The sequence below is a fragment of the Podarcis gaigeae genome (genome assembly GCF_964106915.1).
Source record: "Podarcis gaigeae genome assembly, chromosome: 1".
Classification (NCBI taxonomy): Eukaryota; Metazoa; Chordata; class Lepidosauria; order Squamata; family Lacertidae; genus Podarcis; species Podarcis gaigeae.
Window position 1 is genome coordinate 7,083,667 of NC_139678.1, and position 21,328 is coordinate 7,104,994.

The 21,328-nt window shown below is 46.4% G+C and overlaps 1 protein-coding gene across 3 annotated transcripts in view; it reads right to left on the reverse strand.

Moving 5' to 3' along the window:
• The window catches only part of TMEM260 (transmembrane protein 260), a 412,749-nt gene that overhangs the window by 346,882 nt on the left and 44,539 nt on the right, over nucleotides 1–21,328 (reverse strand). The window contains exons 10-16 of one of the 3 annotated variants that reach the window (XR_014563091.1): nucleotides 19,642–19,814; nucleotides 15,562–15,733; nucleotides 14,447–14,595; nucleotides 11,911–12,087; nucleotides 7,079–7,132; nucleotides 3,972–4,062; nucleotides 928–1,356 (exon numbers count right to left, since the gene is read on the reverse strand). Coding sequence is in view for 1 of the 3 variants with exons in the window: in XM_083734110.1 (XP_083590236.1) it covers nucleotides 1,075–1,356; nucleotides 3,972–4,062; nucleotides 7,079–7,132; nucleotides 11,911–12,087; nucleotides 14,447–14,595; nucleotides 15,562–15,733; nucleotides 19,642–19,814 (1,098 nt within the window). In the remaining 2 variants the exon portion in view is untranslated. Of the gene's footprint in view, nucleotides 1–330; nucleotides 1,357–3,971; nucleotides 4,063–7,078; nucleotides 7,133–11,910; nucleotides 12,088–14,446; nucleotides 14,596–15,561; nucleotides 15,734–19,641; nucleotides 19,815–21,328 lie in introns of those variants that run through there. The other 2 variants (XR_014563092.1, XM_083734110.1) reach the window with 2 other exon arrangements.

Below are 21,328 nucleotides of genomic sequence, written 5' to 3' on the forward strand. Positions count from 1 at the left end.
CCAGGTCATGTGGCCAGCATGACTAAGCCACTTCTGGCGAACCAGAGCAGCACACGGAAACGCCGTTTACCTTCCCGCCAGAGCTTTCAAACTGCTAGGTTGGCAGGAGCAGGGACCGAACAACAGGAATTCACCCCGTTGCGGGGATTTGAACCGCCGACCTTCTGATCGGCAAGCCTTAGGCTCTGTGGTTTAACCCACAGTGCCACCAGTACTATTGGCAAAGAGAGAAGTGCTTCCCTGTCTACTTTCCCGGCTTGCACATTGTTTTGGTTTGTTTGTTTGATGCCATTTCATAAAGCCTCTATCATTTCACCCCTTTCTTAGACCCTCCCCCAGTGCCAGATTTATGTATAAGCTAGCAGTTCGAAAGCACGTCAAAGTGCAAGTAGATAAATAGGTACCGCTCTGGCGGAAAGGTAAACGGTGTTTCCGTGCGCTGCTCTGGTTCCACATGACCCGGAAGCTGTACGCCAGCTCCCTCGGCCAATAAAGCGAGATGAGCGCCGCAACCCCAGAGTTGTCTGCGACTGGGCCTAACGGTCAGGGGTCCCTTTACCTTTAAACAAGCTAGAGCTTAGGGCCCCACTCTCTTGGGGCCCCCCAAAAAATTTTAAGGGCGAAAAACTGGATGTACATTTCCAAAATATAAGATAAAAAACCAATAAAATAAAACCTACATGCACCCTGCCTGCTAGCCTGATCCCTCTAATATCACTGGTTTGCTCATTTTTGTATCAATTACATTGATAAAACACATATTTTGTTGTGTGCAAATGGCTTTAGATACCTGTTAGCTCCATCAATTACCATATAGCATATATTCAACACAAAACAACAGCGACCATTTGTTGTTGACAAAGGACAGCTGGACATATAAAAGGCCCTTCAGTAAGCTACCTTCAGTAGCTTAGGGCCTGATCAAACCTAAATCTGGCCCTGCTCTCCCCCCATTTTTTTTAACCAGCCTAGAGCTTGGCTTCACTTCCACCCATAGACCGCTCAACTTACATTATCTTCTTATATTTCATTATTTCCCCAAGAGTTATTTTCTATGTGTTGTCCACAGCTCCTTCACTTTGTGCCTTGCTGAAAAGTCTCCCTGCCCTTTTTCATTTGTCTCAACCCCCGAAGTTCCTTCTTCAGGTGTTTTACGGCTTGCAAAATGCTGCCCTGCTGGGGCTCGTCTTCCGCTTTCTCCGTGTAAAGGAGGAAGTGCTTGATGGCTTCTGACAACAGCAGTTCCAGGTCTTCCCTTTCCGGCTGAAGATGCAACATCCTCTCACAGGCAATCGCGTAGTTCTTGTGCCAGTTGACCGGGTGCACTTTGTGGGTGCTGACGATCTCCTTGTACAGCTAGAGACATTGGGGGAGAACTCAGTTTTGAAGGCTCTTCCAAACAGGGTGGATCTGATTTAAACCAAATTGATTTAAATCACGATTTAAATCACTAGTCAAATATTTACAACCAGATGAAGGTTTCATTTTGGGAATAATAAATTTTCAGAGTAGTTTTTACAGTTACAGTGGTACCTCTGGTTACGTACTTACCGTGATTCGTTCCGGAGGTCCGTTCTTAACCTGAAACTGTTGTTAACCTGGGGTACCACTTTAGCTAATGGGGCCTCCTGCTGCTGCCGCGCCACAGGAGCATGATTTCTGTTCTGATCCTAAAGCAAAGTTCTTAACCCGAGGTACTATTTCTGGGTTAGCGGAGTCTGTAACCTAAATCGTATGTAACCCGAGGTATCACTGTATATCAAAAATTACTGATTTGGCTATACTGTTAGAAATACATAGACTGATCATTATGAAATTATTGTGAGGTTTAGTAAGTTACTGTATACAGTGGTACCTCGGGTTACATACGCTTCGGGTTACATACGCTTCAGGTTACATACCCTTCAGGTTACAGACTCCGCTAACCAAGAAATAGTGCTTCAGGTTAAGAACTTTGCTTCAGGATAAGAACAGAAATCGGGCTCTGGCGGTGCGGCGGCAGCAGGAGGCCCCATTAGCTAAAGTGGTGCTTCAGGTTAAGAACAGTTTCAGGTTAAGAATGGACCTCTGGAACGAATTAAGTACCGTATTTTTCGCTCTATAGGACGCACTTTTTCCCTCCTAAAAAGCAAGGGAAAATGTGTGTGCGTCCTATGGAGTGAATGCAGAGGGGAGGCAGGCGGGGAAAGCCCCCAAGAGTCGCACACAAGCTCCGTGCGGCTCTTGCGGGCTTTTCCACAGGAGGGAGAAGGGACTGACTGGCCGCATCAGTCCCTTCTCCCACCTCGTAGAAAAGCCCACAGGAGCCGCGCACCCTTTAAAGAGCATGCCGCTCTTGGGGGCTTTTCTCTTGGGGGCACCTTAAAGGGTGCATGGCTCCTGTGGGCTTTTGCGGGAGATGGGGGAATTCCCCCATCTCCCGCAAAAGCAGGGAGAAGGTCTGGGAGAAGCTCCCAGAGCTTGGGGGGGGGGGGAATCATATTTTTTTTCTTGATTTCCCCCTCTGAAAACTAGGTGTGCCCTATGGTCAGGTGCGCCCTATGGAGCGAAAATACGGTACTTAACCCAAGGTACCACTGTATACCCCAGTATAAGCTGACTTTTTCTGCACATTTTTTTATGCTGAAAAAAAACCCTCGGCTTATACTCAAGTGAGGCGGCGGCTGTGCTGTGCCCCTCCCAACCGCGGCTCCTTTGCCTGCTCTTGCGAGTAGCAGAGGCAGCAGCGGAGGGACAAGTGGCCCGAAAAAAGCCCTTTTGGGCTGCTTGTTCTTCCTCCGCTGCTGTCGCCACCACCCATAGCTGTCAACGTTTCCCTTTTTTTTTTAAGGGAAATTCCCTTATTCCGAACAGGATTCCTCGCAAAAAAGGGGAAAGTTGACAGCTATGCCACCACCAGGTTTGTGGTGTGGTGAACCGGCTTATACTCGAGTCAAGAGGTTTTCCCAGTTTTTTGTGCTAAAATTAGGTGCCGCGGCTTATATTCGGGTCGGCTTATACTCAAGTATATACAGTAACTGTTTATATTTGGACAACTTTTCCGCTGCACTTTATTGGAAGGAGAAAAATAATCATTTCCTTAATAACAATTTAAACAACTTATTTAACTAAAACAATAACATTATAGCATATGTATGCATGGTTGTTGACGAATGTGGTCAAACTTTTTTTTATATAAAAAAAACTTAGACTGAGTTTTAACATGCATGAAAAACTTAAATTCTTTTTTCCTGATGAACAGCCTTTGGACAATAATGTAACTTAAATGGAAAACTATCCTTAGAAATATTTTTCCTCCAAAAGCATTTTATTATAAAAATCCGATTTAAATGAAAAAAATTGATTTAAATAGAAAAAAATCTTATTTAAAAAAAACTTTTTTAAAAAAATATTTTTTTAAAAAATCATTGATTTTTATCCACCCTGCTTCTAAAACATTTGCAGAAAACCTGCAGAAATGTCACATATTCATACCATGCCCTCATTTTTCTCAAATTTTAAACTAACACTCACGTAGGGTTTTTTTTTTAAAGGTCACTTGATGCACCAAATATCCATAAAAAAATAAGTATTCATTCAAAACTGCAGAAAAGTAGTACATATTCAACAAACACACATTGTAAGACACAGCTCAGTCTGATGCATATCTATGAAGAGGGAAGTCCCGCTGAATTCAATAGGACTTACTCCCAGGTAAGTGTGCACAGGATTGACACCTTTGAGGTTTTGTGCCCGCAGCTGGCAAAGCCTCAGGCAGTAATTGGCTGTGCTGCTGTGATGTCACAGGAAGACTGGTCCAGCAGAGCAAAAAGGAAGGGAAAGGAGAGAGTTTTGGAAAGGAAGATGCTAGGGAAGGGAGCGAAGAATGGAAGTTTCCTTGGGGATCCAAATCAGAAAGCAGGACAGAACTCCATCATACACACTAAGACTTCCTCTCTGCTTCTTTAAGTTAAAGAATACAAGGTACCTACCTTGTAAGCGTATGTATAAAGCTGGGCTTTCACATCCGTAGACACACGAGCCGTTTCTGCTAGGTCAAAAATGAAGAAGGCTGTCTTCATCCTGCGAAAAAGTGGAAGCTGTTAGGAGCTCAGCCTACACATGAGTAGGACCCTGGCAGAGACATATGCCCGACTGGCATGTTGTCTCCCTCCTGGTCTTTCGTTCGGGAGCTTCAAAAGCTTTCTTCAGCCTGAACATCACAGCGACTGATGCCAACAGACACCGGAACACTCAGGGATCCGCAGAGTTTGTGCATCATGCGTAACAGACCTCAGCAACTCAGCATTTTGGGTAATCTACTTTATTTACATATAAACACACATGGAGCACTGCAACATGGCTCCCTCTCTCTCTAGCATCAAAGAAAAAGAACAAAGTCCCACTTCACAGAACACAGTAATACAAACATCCTGTCTCCGTCACTTCCCACTCAGTGGAGTCAAAGCATATACCGTCATGTGATAGACAACAATCCCATGACTGCAATCACGAAGCAGGAATTCTAACACAAGCACATTACTGCCAGGGTTAAGGGTTCTTTAAATACCAGCTGGTGCCCCTGAACCAGGGTTGGCTGAGGACACGGAGCCAGAGAAACTATGCCAGAGGTGTGGTGCCCAAGATGGTGGCAGTAAAGAATTCTAGAGTTGGAAGGGAACTCCCAGGGTCATCTAGTCCAACCCACTGCAATGCTGGAACCTCAACATGCAGGGGGCCCCATCCAATTTGAAACCATACAGGACCCTGCTTAGCTTTGCAAACAGGCTAGCAGTTGTACTGCTGTATTATTGCTGGGCTGGGGCTAAGCAAAGGAGGCCTCAAAGCAGCTTTCCTCTACTTGACTGTGTGGGACTACAACTCCCATCATCCCTAGCTAGCAGGACCAGTGGTCAGGGATGATGGGAGTTGTAGTCCAAAAACAGCTGGAGACCCAAGGTTGAGAAACACTGCTTGAAAGGATTATTTGCGTTCACAAAGGTTCACGCCGACACTATTGGCATCTGGCTGCAGGTCACCAAATGCTACTTCCTATATTTCTCCAGTGCCTTCGTTGTATCACCTGCTTATTAACTACAGAATTGCAGAGTTGGAGGGGACCCCCAGGGTCATCTAGTCCAACCCCTGCATTGCCGGAATCTCAACACGCGGTTCCCCCATACAATTTGAAACCATACCGGACACTGCTTAGCTTTGCAAACGCCTAAGTACTGTATTTTTCACTCCATAGGGCGCACTGGACCATAGGACACACCTAGTTTTTAGGGGGGGGAAATGAAGAAAAAAAAATCCCCCCCAGCCCCAAAGAGCAAAGAAGCCAAGACAGCCAGTGGGATCCATCCCGCTGGCTGTCTTGGCTTCCTCTTTAGCCACGCACAACCTCTCCAGCCGGGAGAGGCTGCACACAGCTTTGGCAGAAGCCGAGACAGTGAGCGGGATGGACCCCGCTCGCTGTCTTGGCTTTGTTTTTATCTGCAGGGCTGGACGGGGGAAGCCCCGACCCCAGCCCCCAGAACATGTCCGGGAGTGGCGCCAAGTTTGCGCGCAGCCTTGCCGCCGCTCCCGGAGCTTGTGGGGCTGGGGGCACGCTCCGAAGGCTTGCGGATAGCTGTCTGAAGCCCAGGGAGCGCAGCGGGAGTTGGCACTGCGCTCCCCAGGCTTCGGGATGCAGGCTGCTATCTGCAAGCCTTCGGAGCCCGGCGGGATCTCCCACCACGCTCCGAAGGCTTGAGGATAGCTTCCTGAAGCCTGGAGAGCGAGAGGGGTCGGTGCACACCAACCCTTCTCACTCTCCAGGCTTCAGCAAAAGCCTGCATTTGCTCCATAGGATGCACACACATTTCCCCTTCATTTTTGGAGGGGAAAAAGTGCGTCCTATAGAGCGAAAAATACGGTAGTTTTACTGCTGCAGCTTGTGGCGCAATTATCACAGGAAGATAGGAAGCTGCCTTATGGCCGGACCAATGGCCCATCCAGCTCAGTATGGTCTACACTGAACGGCAGCAGCTCTCCAGAGTTTCAGGACAGGGGATCTGGAGATGCAGAGGATCGAAGCTGGAACCTTCTGTGTGCTTAAAGGAAGCAACCTTACACTGCGTAGGGCCACTGGTCAATCTAGCTCAGGATCGCTGTCACTGATTGGTGCTGGTTCTTCGGGGGGTTCCAGGAAGGGGCACTCTCAGCCCTACCTAGAGATGCTATCAGGGACTGAATCAAAGACCTTCTGCATTCAAACCAGGTGCTCTGTCACTGAGCTATAGTGATTCTTCAACATCAACTTCGTTGGACTCGTCATGTTCTTCGGATGCCTGATTATCGTCTTCCAAAGCAACTACAGTCATACCTCGGGTTACAGACCCTTCAGGGTGCATTTTTTCAAGTTACGGACCCACCGAAATCTGGAAGTACCAGAATGGGTTACTTCCGGGTTTCGGGGGTCACACACGTGCAGAAGCACTAAATCGCGCTTTGCGCATGTGCAGAAGCACTGAATCACAACCCGCGCGTGCGCAGACACGCTGCTGCGGGTTGCGAACATGCATCCCGCACGGATCACGTTCGCAACCCGAGCGTCCACTGTACTCTACTTAAAAATGGACTACTTGAAAAATACTTAAAAATGGAAAGTGTAATGTTTAAAGACTCTCTCAAGGCAAATCTTAAAAAAATGTGGTATAAGCACCGACAACTGGGAAACACTGGCTGCAATTGGAGAACAGCCTTTGCCAAAGGTGTCATGGGCTTTGAAGACACTGGAACTCAGGACACAAGGGAGAAACATGCTAAGAGGAAGGCACGCTTGGCAAACCCTCACCGTGATCAACTCCCACCTGGAAACCCATGTCCCAACTGTGGAAGGATGTGTGGATCCAGAATTGGCCTCCACAGTCACCGATGGACTCACTGCTAAAACCCTGTTTTGGAAGACAATCTTACTCGGCTACAAGTGATTGCCAAAGAAGAATAAGAAGATAGTCGTTTCCCAAATGAAGGCCCATGTGGACACCATGGTGTCTCCCTTCCCTTTAGAACCCATTCAGAAGGGGAAATGTGGGGGGGGGGGTTTGGGGGCTCTCACCTGGCTTGCCACATCTCTTCGTTTGCCACCAACTCCCATGAAGATGAATCAAACCTTCAAGAAGTTAACAACAGGAGCTGATTAACTGGATCATCAGACATGAAAAGGCCACAGAGAGACTGAGAGTATTAAACAGGGTCACGCTGTACAAACACTGGAATTTGGCGCTCAAAGCCATTCTGCGTCGGGGACAGCAGAATTCTGTGGGGCGCCTGAATCATGGGATGTCGAGCGCATTTGCACACCATGCCTCATTCTGCAAAGCATTCTGGTTATGATGGAAGAGCAAAGAGCAACACAAGACCAAAAAAAACCCTCCCCTCCCTCTAATTCTTATTTAGTTGCCACTCCAGCTCCTGAGATTTCAGCAAGCACAATTCACGTCCCCACAGCCATAGCTCCACAATCAGAAGGACTAGAAGCTTGATTTTTAAAACGCCTTTAATGTTTTGCCTGTAACATAGCCATGTGGATGTTGCTGGGTTACAATTTCCATCACCCTTGACCACTGGACCATGCTTGCTGGGGCTGATGGGAATTGTAGTCCAAAGCTCCCGGGGAAGTCTGGTGTAACGTACTGTATTTTTCGCTCCATAAGACGCACCTGACCCTAAGAGGCACCTAGTTTTTAGAGGAGGAAAGGGGGAAAGCCCCATTTTTGGGGGGATCTGTTCACAGTTGTGCAGCTTCTGTTGCAAATAATAATAATAATAATAATAATAATAATAATAATAATAATAATTATTATTATTATTTATTATTTGTACCCCGCCCATCTGGCTGGGTTTCCCCAGCCACTCTGGGCGGCTTCCAACAGAGATGAAAAATACACTAAAATGTCACATATTAAAAACTTCCCTGAACAGGGCTGCCTTCAGATGTCTTCTGAATGTCAGGTAGTTGTTTATCGCTTTGACATCTGATGGGAGGGCATTCCACAGGGCGGGCGCCACTACCGAGAAGGCCCTCTGCCTGGTTCCCTGTAACTTGGCCTCTCGCAGTGAGGGAACCGCCAGAAGGCCCTCGGCGCTGGACCTCAGTGTCCGGGCAGAACGATGGGGGAGGAGACGCTCCTTCAGATATACTGGACAGAGGCCATTTAGGGCTTTAAAGGTCAGCACCAACACTTTGAATTGTGCTCGGAAACGTATTGGGAGCCAATGTAGGTCTTTCAAGACCGGTGTTATATGGTCTCGGCGGCCGCTCCCAGTCACCAGTCTAGCTGCCGCATTCTGGATTAGTTGTAGTTTCCGGGTCACCTTCAAAGGTAGCCCCACGTAGAGCGCATTGCAGTAGTCCAAGCGGGAGATAACCAGAGCATGTACCACTCTGGCGAGACAGTCCGCAGGCAGATAGGGTCTTAGCCTGCGTACCAGGTGGAGCTGGTAAACAGCTGCCCTGGATACAGATTTGACCTGTGCCTCCATGGACAGCTGTGAGTCCAAAATGACTCCCAGGCTGCGCACCTGGTCCTTCAGGGGCACAGTTGCCCCATTCAGGACCAGGGAATCCTCCACACCTGCCCGCCTCCTGTCCCCCAAAAACAGTACTTCTGTCTTGTCAGGATTCAACCTCAATCTGTTAGCCGCCATCCATCCTCCAACCGCTTCCAGACACTCACACAGGACCTTCACCGCCTTCACTGGTTCTGATTTAAAAGAGAGGTAGAGCTGGGTATCATCTGCATACTGATGAACACCCAGCCCAAACCTCCTGATGATCCCTCCCAGAGGCTGCATGTAGGTGTTGAAAAGCATGGGGGAGAGGAAAGAACCCTGAGGCACCCCACAAGTGAGAGCCCAGGGGTCTGAACACTCATCCCCCACCACCACTTTCTGAACACGGCCCAGGAGGAAGGAGCGGAACCACTGTATGACAGTGCCCCCAGCTCCCAGCCCCTCAAGACGGTCCAGAAGGATGTCATGGTCGATGGTATCAAACGCCGCTGAGAGATCCAGCAGAACTAGGAAACAGCTCTAACCTTTGTCCCTAGCCTGCCGGAGATCATAAACCAGTGCGACCAAGGCAGTTTCAGTCCCATGATGAGGCCTGAATCCCGACTGGAAGGGATCCAAATGGTCCGCTTCTTCCAGGCGTGCCTGGAGTTGTTCAGCAACCACTCGCTCAATCACCTTGCCCAAGAATGGAAGGTTTGAGACTGGGCGATAATTGGCCATCGTGGCCGCATCTAAAGATGGTTTTTTAAGAAGCGGTTTAATAATCGCCTCTTTCAGCGGGTCTGGGAAGGCTCCCTCACGGAGAGAAGCCTTCACCACCCCACGAAGCCCATCGCCCAGTCCTTCCCGGCTAGCTTTTATAAGCCAGGATGGGCAAGGATCCAGGAGACAGGTGGTTGGCTTCACTCGTCCAAGCAGCCTGTCCACATCCTCGGAGGTAACAGATTGGAATTGATCCCACACAACTTGACCAGACAGGACTCTAGCACTCTCCCACCCTGGCCCTGCTCCCACGGTGGAGTCTACTTCTTCCCGAATCTGAGCGATTTTATCTGCAAAAAAATTTGCAAAATCATTGCAGGAGAACATGTGGCCCGTACTGGGCCCCGATGTTACAGGTGGTTCCGCTAAATTGCGAACCACCTGAAAGAGTCTCCTGCTGCTGTTTTCTGCAGATGCAATAGAGGCGGTGAAGAAAGTCTTCTTCGCCGTCACTATCGCCACTTGGTAGGCTCGACGTTGAGCTCTAACCTGTGTCCGGTCAGATTCAGAATGAGTTATCCGCCACCGGCGCTCTAGCCGTCTCAACGATTGTTTCATTGCCCTCAGATCCGTGGAAAACCACGGGGCTCTCCGGGCTCCATGCAATCGGAGAGGGCACTTCGGAGCCAAACAGTCAATAGCCCTGGTTAACTCCACATTCCAGCGGGCCACCAGGGAATCGGCTGAAAGGCCATCAACATGGGATAAAGCATCCCCTACCACTCTCTGGAAACCATTTGGATCCATTAAGTGGCGGGGGCGGACCATCCGAATCGGTCCCACCTCCCTGCAGAGGGGAAGGGTCACAGAGAAGTCCAGTTGCACCAGGAAGTGGTCTGACCATGGCACTTCTTTCGTTTCACTTTTACTTAGTGTCAGATCACCAACATCCGTAGAGGTAAACACCAGGTCCAAGGCATGTCCCCGGCTATGGGTTGGGCCAGACTTATTCAGGGACAGCCCCATGGAGGCCATGCTTTCCACGAAGTCCCGAGCGGCCCCTTGCAAGGTCGTGTCGGCATGGATGTTAAAATCCCCTAGGACAACCAAGCTAGGTGTCTCCAGGAGAACATCCGCCACGACCTGAAGCAGCTCGGGCAGGGAATCCTTGGTGCAGCGGGGAGGTCGGTACACCAAAATGAATCCTGTACTGCCCCTATTGCCCAACTTCCAGAACATGCACTCAGAAAACTGGGTCTTCCCAATAGGACGCCTGGTGCAAACTAATGACTTCCTAAAAATCACTGCAACCCCCCCTCCCCGCCCACATGACCTGGGTTGCTGTGCGTAAGAGAAACCTGGTGGACAAGCAGCGGCAAGGACAGGCCCATCTGCTTCATCCAACCAAGTCTCTGTTACACATGCCAGGTCAAGTCCTCCATCCATGATCAAGTCATGGATGGCAGTGGTCTTATGAATCATTGACCTGGCATTGCACAGCAACACTTTCAGGTCATGTGGGTATCCCTTGCTGATTCTAGTATTCATCCGGTCAGGACCAGACCTGGAGGCAGGAATAGTCCTCAGACAACGACTAAACCTGCCTCCTCTGTAATGACATGTAATGACATGGCAAAGGGGAAAAGCCCTGTTTTGTTTTGTTTTTTGAGGATCAGCTCAAAGTTTTGCAGCTTCTTTTGCAAAGGGGAAAAGCCCCTTTTTTGAGGATCAGCTCAAAGTTGTTGAGCTTACTTTGCAAAGGGAAAAAATCCTGTTTTTATGGGTTGTTGGGAAACTGTATACGTGCAGCTACTCACAGAGTCAGTTAAGGTTTGGCAGATAGCCAGAAGGCAATCTGAAGGAGTAAGTTTGCTTGGTGATAACAGAGACATGGAGACAGCTCCCTGATTGGTCAAGCTCTCTCAAGGGAGTGATAATTAATGTCCTACTAACTGGAATGTGTTAGTTCAGTGTTCATAGTTTAGAGGTTCAGAGTTCTGTGTCGTTCAGTGTAGGAGTTGAGAGTTTTGTCAGAGAGAGCTAGCTAAAGATTCTGTTCCTGTAAATAGTCCACTGTATATAATAAACACCTAACTACAAGTTCCTGGTTCCTGCTTCGTCTATCCTGTCTGCAGCCAAGTCGCCAATTGCTTCCGCGGATTCTGCGTTTACTCTGCTAGATCTGGCTAAAGTCCTGCAACTAGTCGGAAAGTTGCGAAACACCAATAGGTTTTGCCAATAGTTCAACTCACAGTTCTGCAGCTTCTTTAGGAAAGGAAAGGGAGCTGTTTCTACAGTTTCCAGACAGATAATCTAATCAGCCAGTCACATGTTGCTGGGGAAACAAACAGCCTCCTTCTGCAGAACATTCAACAGTGGAGGCCTGGGCAAGGGTTCAGGGCCGGAAAGGGAGCCAGCGACCAACCACACATTCACTCCATAAGACGCACAGACATTTCCCCTTACTTTTTAGGAGGAGGAAAAAAGTGTGTCTTATGGAGTGAAAAATACGGTATAAACCACCCACCCCCCATTTCTGAGGCCAACATCATGGCTCAAGAGCTACGATAGCCAAGGAAGATTGGGGGCAACTAGGCCAGATGTAACTGCACCCAAGTTCCTCATCCAGGTTTGCGAACTTTCAAACCCTGCCACCAGTTCTGCTGTTCTCACCTCCCATATTCCTCGCTCCAGTTATAGAGGTTTCCGGTTCTCTCAATCCACTCTCTGGGGTCGAAGGGAGTTTCTGAAGGCACCAGCTTCTCGCAACAGCCCCACGGCCAAAGGGAGTGGCTTTTCTTCCAGGTGGGGTCACCTTCGTGGAGCCCAATGCAGACAAAGGTTTCTTTGCTGTTGCAAACAAGCCACACACAAAAACAAAAAAAACCCAACAAAATACAAATGGGAATTTTTTTTTAAAAAAAGATTTTTATTGATACAGCAAGAAAAAACAAAAAAAAACCACAAATACCAAATTACACACTAGAATAACCATAGACACATAATTTTCTTAGCAAACAATAAAACATATATTGGTCTTAACACTAAAGACCCAACCATCTATTCCATATTTCGATTTCATATTACTTATTGCCAATACACACTTTTATCATAATTAAACTTACTCTTAATATATCTAATTTCTTATATCTACCTTGCAACTATTACTGAAGTTCCTCGAATGCTGCAACAGAATTTAAACTACTATATTTATTTTTCAGATATTCTTTGAAACCCTCCCATTTTGAAACAAATTCCTGTTTTGATTTATTCTTTATTTTTTCTGACAGACCATGGGAAATGGGAAACTAGAGCTGCAAAAAAATCACCACCACCAATATTATTTATTAATTTGCATTCAAGATTGGATTTACTGCAATGTGCTCTGTTAAAGCAGCAATTAAAACATTCACAGCAGGGGGTTAAAGTTAAGAGAACAGAGGGAACGCTCGTCTAAACATGGGTACTTTAAGAGCTGGCAGAATGTCAATACTGATAGAGGCCTCTTGTATGTCAACAATGTAGCTTGGTTCTGGGTAACAAGGAAACCACCACATGCAGAAGGCAGATTTTAACAATTAAAACTGTTAAGAGAGTGATCAATTAGGCTAGACTTCCCACAGCAATTTAGAATCTGTGGAGAAGAGGTTGCTGGACTAGAGAAATCTTTAGTCTGCTCTCACCATAAAATTAAAGACTCAGAGGACCTTGCAGGTCATGTGCTCCAACACTGAACACAACTGACACACACCTTCCTGTAACTTACGGTCACTCTAGAGCAACACAGAACATATATTTTGCCTTCTGCTGTGCAATAAAAAGGTGTGCCATCTCAGGATCATTGGGGAATGAGGAGAGGGTAGAGAGACGATTTGCAAGGTACTCGGGTCACATCCTGGCTTCAACGGCCAAAACTCAACACTTTGAACTGAGCTCAGAAAAAGACTGGTAACCAATATGTACACAGCCCTCCACAGAAAACCAATAATTGCAAGGATATAGCTATTCTTATTAACAGACTAAACATACGGAAGAACTTTCTGACAGCAAGAGCTGTTTGATGGGGGTTGGGCTGGATGACCTTTGGGGTTCCCTTCCAACTCTATGATTCTGTTAAGACTTCTTAGTTCTTTGTTATGCAAATGTCTCCAAGCGACTGACAACACACTTTGAAAACATGGCCAGAAATACATTACACCAACAAAAGAATTTGTGTGAAGTACCACCAACTCATTATTTTTAAGGACCCATCTTATTTCTGAAATATTTATTTTTAAACTGTTTTCAATACTCCCAGTACATTTCTGAGCACATTTCAAAGTGTTGGTGCTGACCTTTAAAGCCCTAAACGGCCTCGGTCCTGTATACCTGAAGGAGCGTCTCCACCCTCATCGTTCTGCCCAGACACTGAGGTCCAGCTCTGAGGGCCTTCTGGAGGTTGCCTCATTGTGAGAAGCAAAGTTACAGGGAACCAGGCAGTGGCGCCCGCCCTATGGAACACCCTCCCATCAGATGTCAAGGAAATAAACAACCACCTGAAATTTAGAAGACATCTAAAGGCAGCCCTGTTTTGGGAAGTTTTTAATAACTGATGTTTTAATGTATTTTTAACCTTCTGTTGGAAGCCGCCCAGAGTGGCTGGGGAGACCCAGATGGATGGGCCAAGTAGAAATATTATATTATTATTATTATTATTATTATTATTATTATTATTATTATTATTATTATTATTTCAATAGTTTTGCTGTAACCCACCCTGGGACATCATTAGGGTGAAGGTAGGTGATGAATTATAATCACAACAAAAACATGTGTGTGCTCAACATATATACATACACACAACACACACCTATACCCATTCTTGATGTAAACATGACTGTTCAGGAGGAAAGCTGTACTTTGGATTGCAGGTTCATATGCTATAGAAAGCAAGGGTGGTTAACTTTATTTTTTAATGAGCCCAGGAAGAATCAGAGCTTTATGTGTGGTGACACCAGAAGTCTAATTTTTATTTAAAAAAAAATTTTGCCGCTGCTATCAAACTTGGGGCGGGTGAGTAGTTTTTGGGGACACACAAAAATGCTTAGATGGTCCCAATAAGGGCCCCAGGTGGGAGATTAGCCTCCCCTAACACAGAGCAATTTGAGAAAGCAACTGATGCAATTTTTATGGGAAAAAGGAATGCCATTATGTGAACAGGAATGCTTACTGTTTATTTACTTTGAGAAAGTGATGGAGATTAAATGTGGTCGTCCCATCGGGCAGTGTCCCTTCCAGAGGATTCCACCGGTTCCCAGGAAAAATGACGCCAGGCAAATGTTTTGACATCTTCAGTAAGTACCAGTGGTAAGTCATCATCTAGGGCAGGCAAGACAAGATGAAATTAAAGACGAGGCCTGTGGGCTTCTCCGACCCGAAGCACCATCGATGTAAATAAACATACCTAAAACCTGACACTAAGGCTGCTGTGATGGCCTGGGATTTGGACTCAGATGCTGAACCGGAGGGATCCCAGCCTGAACAGGATTCCTCGCTTCCAGAACCAGCTGAGCCAGGGCTGGGGCATGAGCCTGAAGGGTCCTCACCTGTGCTGGATCCTCAGGTGCAGGCACCAGCTGAGTCTGCTCTGGCCCCTGAGGTGATGGAGGACCCATTGCCTGCAGGTGCTCCACTCTCAGCCCCGTCAGGGGAAGCTGAGGTTGCCTCTGGATCTGGTAACCCTCCAGCCTCTCCTGAGCTGCAGAGGCTCAGGGCAGATAGGCGGAGGGAACTAAGTTCCCGCAGGAGGAGTGCTCGCCTCCAGGCCAGGAGAGGCGAGTCACCAGAGGATCGGTGTTTTCCCATAGAAAGTAATGCAAAACGGATTAATCCGTTGCAGACTTTTAAAAACAACCCCTAAAACATTGTGTTTCACTATTAATATACTTCTTCTTAATCGTATTTCAGTTCAACAATTACTTTGATAAAATACATTTTTTTGTTATGTCCAAATGGCTTTAGATACCTATTAGGTCCACGAATTCACATATAGCATATATTTAACACAAAAACCAGTGGCAATTTGTTGTTGACAAAGGACAGCTGGATATATCAAGGGCCCCATTACCTACAGTAGCTGAGGGCCTCATCAAACCTAAATCTGGCCCTGGCCATGAGTGTCACCTGCCTGACCTGAAACTCTGGTTTAAACTGCTCTCGGCACCAGCAAGACTGAGCTACATGGACCAATGTCTGGCCAGCACAGCAGCTTTTTTTGTTCCCATGCCTTGCAAGGAACTGTCATCCCACACTCTGTAAAGCATGCAAACCTCGCTTTCCACCTACTTCTTGATCCACCAAGGTAACGTCAGGTCTCACTCCCTCACAATAATGGAGGTAACGGAGAGAATTGCCGGGCAAGTCCCCTCTCAGCAGGACGATGGCATCCGGAGGCATGGAGGACAAAAGGTTCCTCGCAAAGCGGTCGACGACGTAGTTGCGGCTTTGGTCGCAGACGCTGGGCAGAAAGAGATAATGGGAAAGAAAAGGGAAAGCTGTTTTGTGTTGCTTTTAGTCCATCCCCAAGTAGCTCAGCTAGATAGACAGGAGTGGGAGACACAGCTTGTCTTTGAATCCCAGGATTTGTAGCATTTGCAAACCCTTCCAATGAGCAATGACAGGCCACCGGGCAGCTTAATGTTTGTTTATTAAGGACCTGACATTTTCTATAGGCAATGCAATAATAATAATAATAATAATAATAATAATAATAATAATAATAATAAATTTATTTATACCCCGCCCTTCCCGGTTCAAAACCTGGGCTCGGAGTGGCTAACAACACATTTAAAACACTTAATTATAAAAGCAGCATAAAATACAGTATAAAAACAGGGCTAGCTGGCTGAATTGGTCCTACTTGGGCCAGCGAGGAGGCCAGGGGAGAATTAGCTGTGGTGTCTCAGAGTGGGTGATCTTCATAAAAGGGGAGGGAAGGGAAGGGAAGGGAAATAAAAGATCAGGCTGAATTCAAACTAAAGGCCAGGCGGAATAGCTCTGTCTTACAGGCTCGATGGAAGGAAGTTAAATCCTGCAGGGCCCTGGTCTCGTGGGACAGAGTATTCCACCAGGTTGGAGCCATCACTGAGAAGGCCCTGGCCCTGGTGGAGGATAGTCTGACTTCCTTAGGGCCCGGGACCTCTAAACTATGGTTATTCATGGACATTAAGGTCCTCTGCGGGGCAGACCAGGAGAGCCGGTCCCGTAGAAAAATGACACAGGCCCTGCCCTCAGGCGTATTATCTGTAAGAGGCAAGAAAAAGGAATGCAGAGGGCAGAGGAAGGCAAGAAAATCCCCAAAACTTCCCTGACATTAATTTCCATAAGAATATATATAGAGTCTGCCGGATCAGGTCCAGCCTCCTATCTATCTAGTCCAGCCTCCTGTTCCCACAATGGATGAACAGTTGCCTGTGTGAAACCAGGAGGCAGGATTCGCACTCAAAAGCAGCACTCTTCCCTCCTGTGGTTTCCAGAAACTGGCATTCAGAATCATTGCTGCCTCCAACAGTGCAGAGAAGAGAACAGGCATCATGGCTGGTATCCATCAACAGCCCTCTCCTCCATGAATCTGTCTAGACCTGGTGATTATCTAATGTTTATTGGATGGGTTTCCCCCCTAAATTGATTTTTGAATCCTGAATTTATTGTTATTCACATTTTATACTGTATTTTATGCTGTTTTTTGTTGCATCAATTAAGTGTTTTAAATTTGTTGTTAGCCGCCCTGAGCCTGGTTTTCTGAACCGGGAAGGGCGGGGTATAAATAGAAATTTATTATTATTATAAAAGCCAAGCAAATTGGTGGGCATCACTACTGAATTAATTGTGGGATGTATCTTAATTTATTGATCGCTTGTTTTATGCATTGTCTTACTTGTATGATGTTAGCCACTCTGAGCGCAGCTTTGGCTGGGGAGGGCGCGATATAAATAATAATAATAATAATAATAATAATAATAATAATAATAATAATAATTACTTCCTCTGGCAAAGGAGTTTGCAAAGGAACAAGGCTCCGCATCCCTTCAGCAGGCAGAGATGAACTCGACCAGAAATGGAGGACCTGTTGGAGTGAATCTCGCAGAAGGTCCAGCCAGCATCTGATGTTGGGAGTTGCATTTAAAACATACGGAGGAGCAAAGATTCCCTGGCCTAAATAGAGCCAATCATCTCATTCAGCAGACGGCAGCTTTGGATGATCAATGGTGGAACTAGTTTTGATGCCCTGATGAAAGGCTGGGTTTAGGTTTGATGAGGCTCTAAGCTACTGAAGGTACTGGGGCCCTGCATACGTCCAGCTGTCCTTTGTCAACAACAAATTGTCACTTTTTTGTGTGCTGAATATATGCTATATGGTAATTTATGGACCTAATGGGTATCTCAAGCCATTTGCACATAACAAAATATGTATTTTATCAAAGTAATTGTTGAACTGAAATACAATTAAGAAGAAGTATATTAATAGTGGACGGATGCAGGTGGCGCTGTGAGTTAAACCACAGAGCCTAGGACTTGCTGATCAGAAGGTCAGCGGTTCGAATCCCCCGCAACAGGGTGAGCTCCCGTTGCTCGGTCCCAGCTCCTGCCAACCTAGCAGTTCGAAAGCACATCAAAGTGCAAGTAGATAAATAGGTACCGCTCTGGCGGGAAGGTAAAAGGTGTTTCCGTGCGCTGCTCTGGTTCGCCAGAAGCGGCTTAGTCATGCTGGCCACATGACCCGGAAGCTGTACCCTGGCTCCCTCGGCCAATAAAGCGAGATGAGCGCCGCAACTCCAGAGTCGTCCCTGACTGGACCTAATGGTCAGGGGTCCCTTTACCTTTTTATATTAATAGTGAAATACAATTAAGAAGAAGTACAGGGTGAGTCTTTTAAAAGAGGCCCCGTGAAACATGTGTACTCTGTATCCATGGGACCTCACCCTGTATATTAATAGTAAATTAATTATTAAGCTCTAACTTAAAATGATTTTTTATTCATAGCAAACTTAATGCAAACACATTGGCATTTGGCAATAACAAAAGTTCCTTTAGAAAGAAAATTTCCAAAGACTCATAATTTTGGGGGGCCCCCAAGAGAGTGGGGCCCTAAGCTATAGCTTGTTTAGCTTATATGTAAATCCGGCACTGCCCTGATGCAGCGTTTTTGCTAATAATAAGGTCCCAGGTGGCACTTTTTTGAAGACGCTCCCATCCTGCCCAAGCAGTGCGAAGTCTTAAAGGGTTCTAAGCAAGAGCTAGCGTAGCAAGATGATTGGACTACAAGAAGGGAGACCTGGGTTCTGATCCACGCTAGGCCCTGTATACCTGAAGGAGCGTCTCCACATTCATCGTTCAGCCTGGTCACTGAGGTCCAGCTCCAAGGGCCTTCTGGTGGTTCCCTCCCTGTGAGATGTGAAGCTACTGGGAACCAGGCAGAGGGCCTTCTCAGTAGTGGTGCTCACCCTGTGTAACGCCCTCCCGTCGGATGTCAAACAGATAAACAACTATATGACTTTTAGAAGACATCTGAAGGCAGCTCTCTGTACAGTATAGGGAAGTTTTTAATGGTTGATGTTTCATTGTGAATACGGTGGTACCTCGGGTTACATACACTTCCGGTTACAGACTCCGCTAACCCAGAAATAGTACCTCAGGTTAAGAACCTTGCTTCAGGTGGCAGCGGGAGGCCCCATTAGCTAAAGTGGTGCTTCTGGTTAAGAACCGTTTCAGGTTAAGAACGGACCTCCGGAACGAATTAAGTTCTTAACCCGAAGAACCACTGTATTTTGTTGGGAGCTGCCTAGAGTGGCTGGGTACGAATAAAAGAATAAAAAAACCTGTAGTAGTAGTAGTAATAGTAATAGTAATAGTAATAAATAGGCCAATTGCTATCTTTCAGCCTAACCTATCTGGCAAGGGTGTTGTGAATAGGGACATCAGACAATTTCAATGGAAACAGACGGGGAAATGGCTGATGTTTGCTTACATGTCACATGTCCAGAATGGAAATCAAACCAGTTCAGGATATGTTGTTCCTGCTCCTTCTGATATGTAACTGATTACGTCCCCCTCCCTGTTTGCATTCCTTTTCCTTTGCATAGGGTGGAATGACATGTAGCAGCGGGGCAGCGAGATGAATAACGTGGCATTTGGCAAAAGGCGAACTGCAGTGGAATGGAAGCGGTGCTGCATGCGATGGATACAAGGCAGAACAGAAAACGGTGCCTCCTTACAACATGAGTTGCGTGGCTAAATAAGGAAGCGAGAAGCAGGTGTGCCTGCCCTGAACCACTTGAGGGAACAGTGGGAAATGAACACGACGCTAATTGGACTTTTAAGCACACTCTGCAAAGCTGAACCCATTGTGCTCTTTCTTGCAGTTACCTGTAATTAGAGTAGATTTGCCCGGTAACCAGAACGGCAGCAAGAAGCCATTCCAGGCAGCGAAGCACTCGCCTGCTTCCAGCTAACCCCTCTGCAAAAGAGAAAAGCGAGGAGAAACCGAGGCCGGCTAGAACAGCAACCACCGCATTGCTCTGCATCCAGAATCGTTCGACCTGCAAAACGACAGACAGACAGCATTTCCCCAACTGTGTAGAAATGTGATGGGTATTAGACTCATAGAAATGCAGAGTTGGAGGGGACTACGGGGGTCATCTAGTCCAACCCCCTGCAATGCAGGAATCTTTTGCCCAACGTGGGGCTCATGCTCCACCAACTGAGCTATCCTAGGTATTATAGTAAGGATATATTAATTATAACTGATTCTCTAGAGACCCCTGTGTTTGGATTAACACAAAATGGCTTGTGCCTGTTTTTAAAATGCAGGGCTTGCAGATAAAGAGACCAAGTAGTGGAGTTTAAATCTCACTGTCAGGCAGATTTACTGACGCCTAAGAATAGGTTTTTTAACCTTTTTAATACATCCCAGCTCTTAAGGCACCTGGCCTTAAGACCACAGACTGCAAGGTAAGTTTAAAATGTTTTACTTACAGTCGCTAGGTCTCAGAGTTGAATTTTCCTTAGTAGCAACAATAAAATGCAGGTAAATGTGCTTAGCTGAAATATATACAGCAAAGCAGCCTCAGATACATATGAGAGGCAGAGAACAAAGTCGATGTATTTCTGCTTCCTTGCTTGCAGCGTGAAAGAGAGACAGAGAAAGGAACAGGAAACAAGGCTTACTTCCTCCCTCCTTGGAGAAGAAGGGATGTGACATCACAGAGGCTGCTCTAGTAATTGAGAACTCTGTGGTCCTTAACCCCTTCACATACTAACTAGCACTGTTAGGTTTGACTGCAAATCTCCAACATAATGCATGTTTGCAAAACGCTGCATGGAGTTCAGCTTTGGTGAATATAGACCTAGGAGATGGTCTTTCGATTTTCCGAAATCTAGAGGAAGGGCCACAGCTCACTGGCAAAGCATGTGCAGAAAGCCCGAGGTCCAATCCCTAGCATCATCAGCAAAGAAGGTAATCTCTACCTGGGACAGGTGCAATTTTCAGGTTTAAATTTTAGTTGCATGTCATTTTAGTTACAGCCTGGCATCTTTTTTCATTTTGCAAGTTTATAAGGAACAGGCATAAAACAATAAAAACAAGGGAACACATCAACATTATAGAAAAAAGAGAAAAGTATAATGTATGCTGAAAATTATTAGGTTTTCTCCAGTCCTCAACAAAGTCAAGCAGAGATACAGCACTCATGTCCATAACATGTTTTCTGCGAGAAAGAGAAAGACCCAAGAGTTGATGAATACTATAAATTTAATCAGTCTCGTTATCTGAGATATTACTATCGGTTTCTCTTTTTGCTTCTTCGTATTTGTCACCGTATCTATTACAGACTTTCTAAAAGCTGAAAGTTTGCCCAGATTGAAACAAACTTCTACAGCCTTTCACATGTCACAGTGCTTTGCTTTTTTCATTCTTTTCCAGACTCACCCCCCCCCCCAAAGAAATGGGCTTTGGGGGGAATGGAAAAATACTTCTTTTTCCTGAACTTTTCTCTCCCTCTCCCAGGCATTCATCTCTCTGCTCAGATATCACAGAGCATTTGCTAAATCCTGA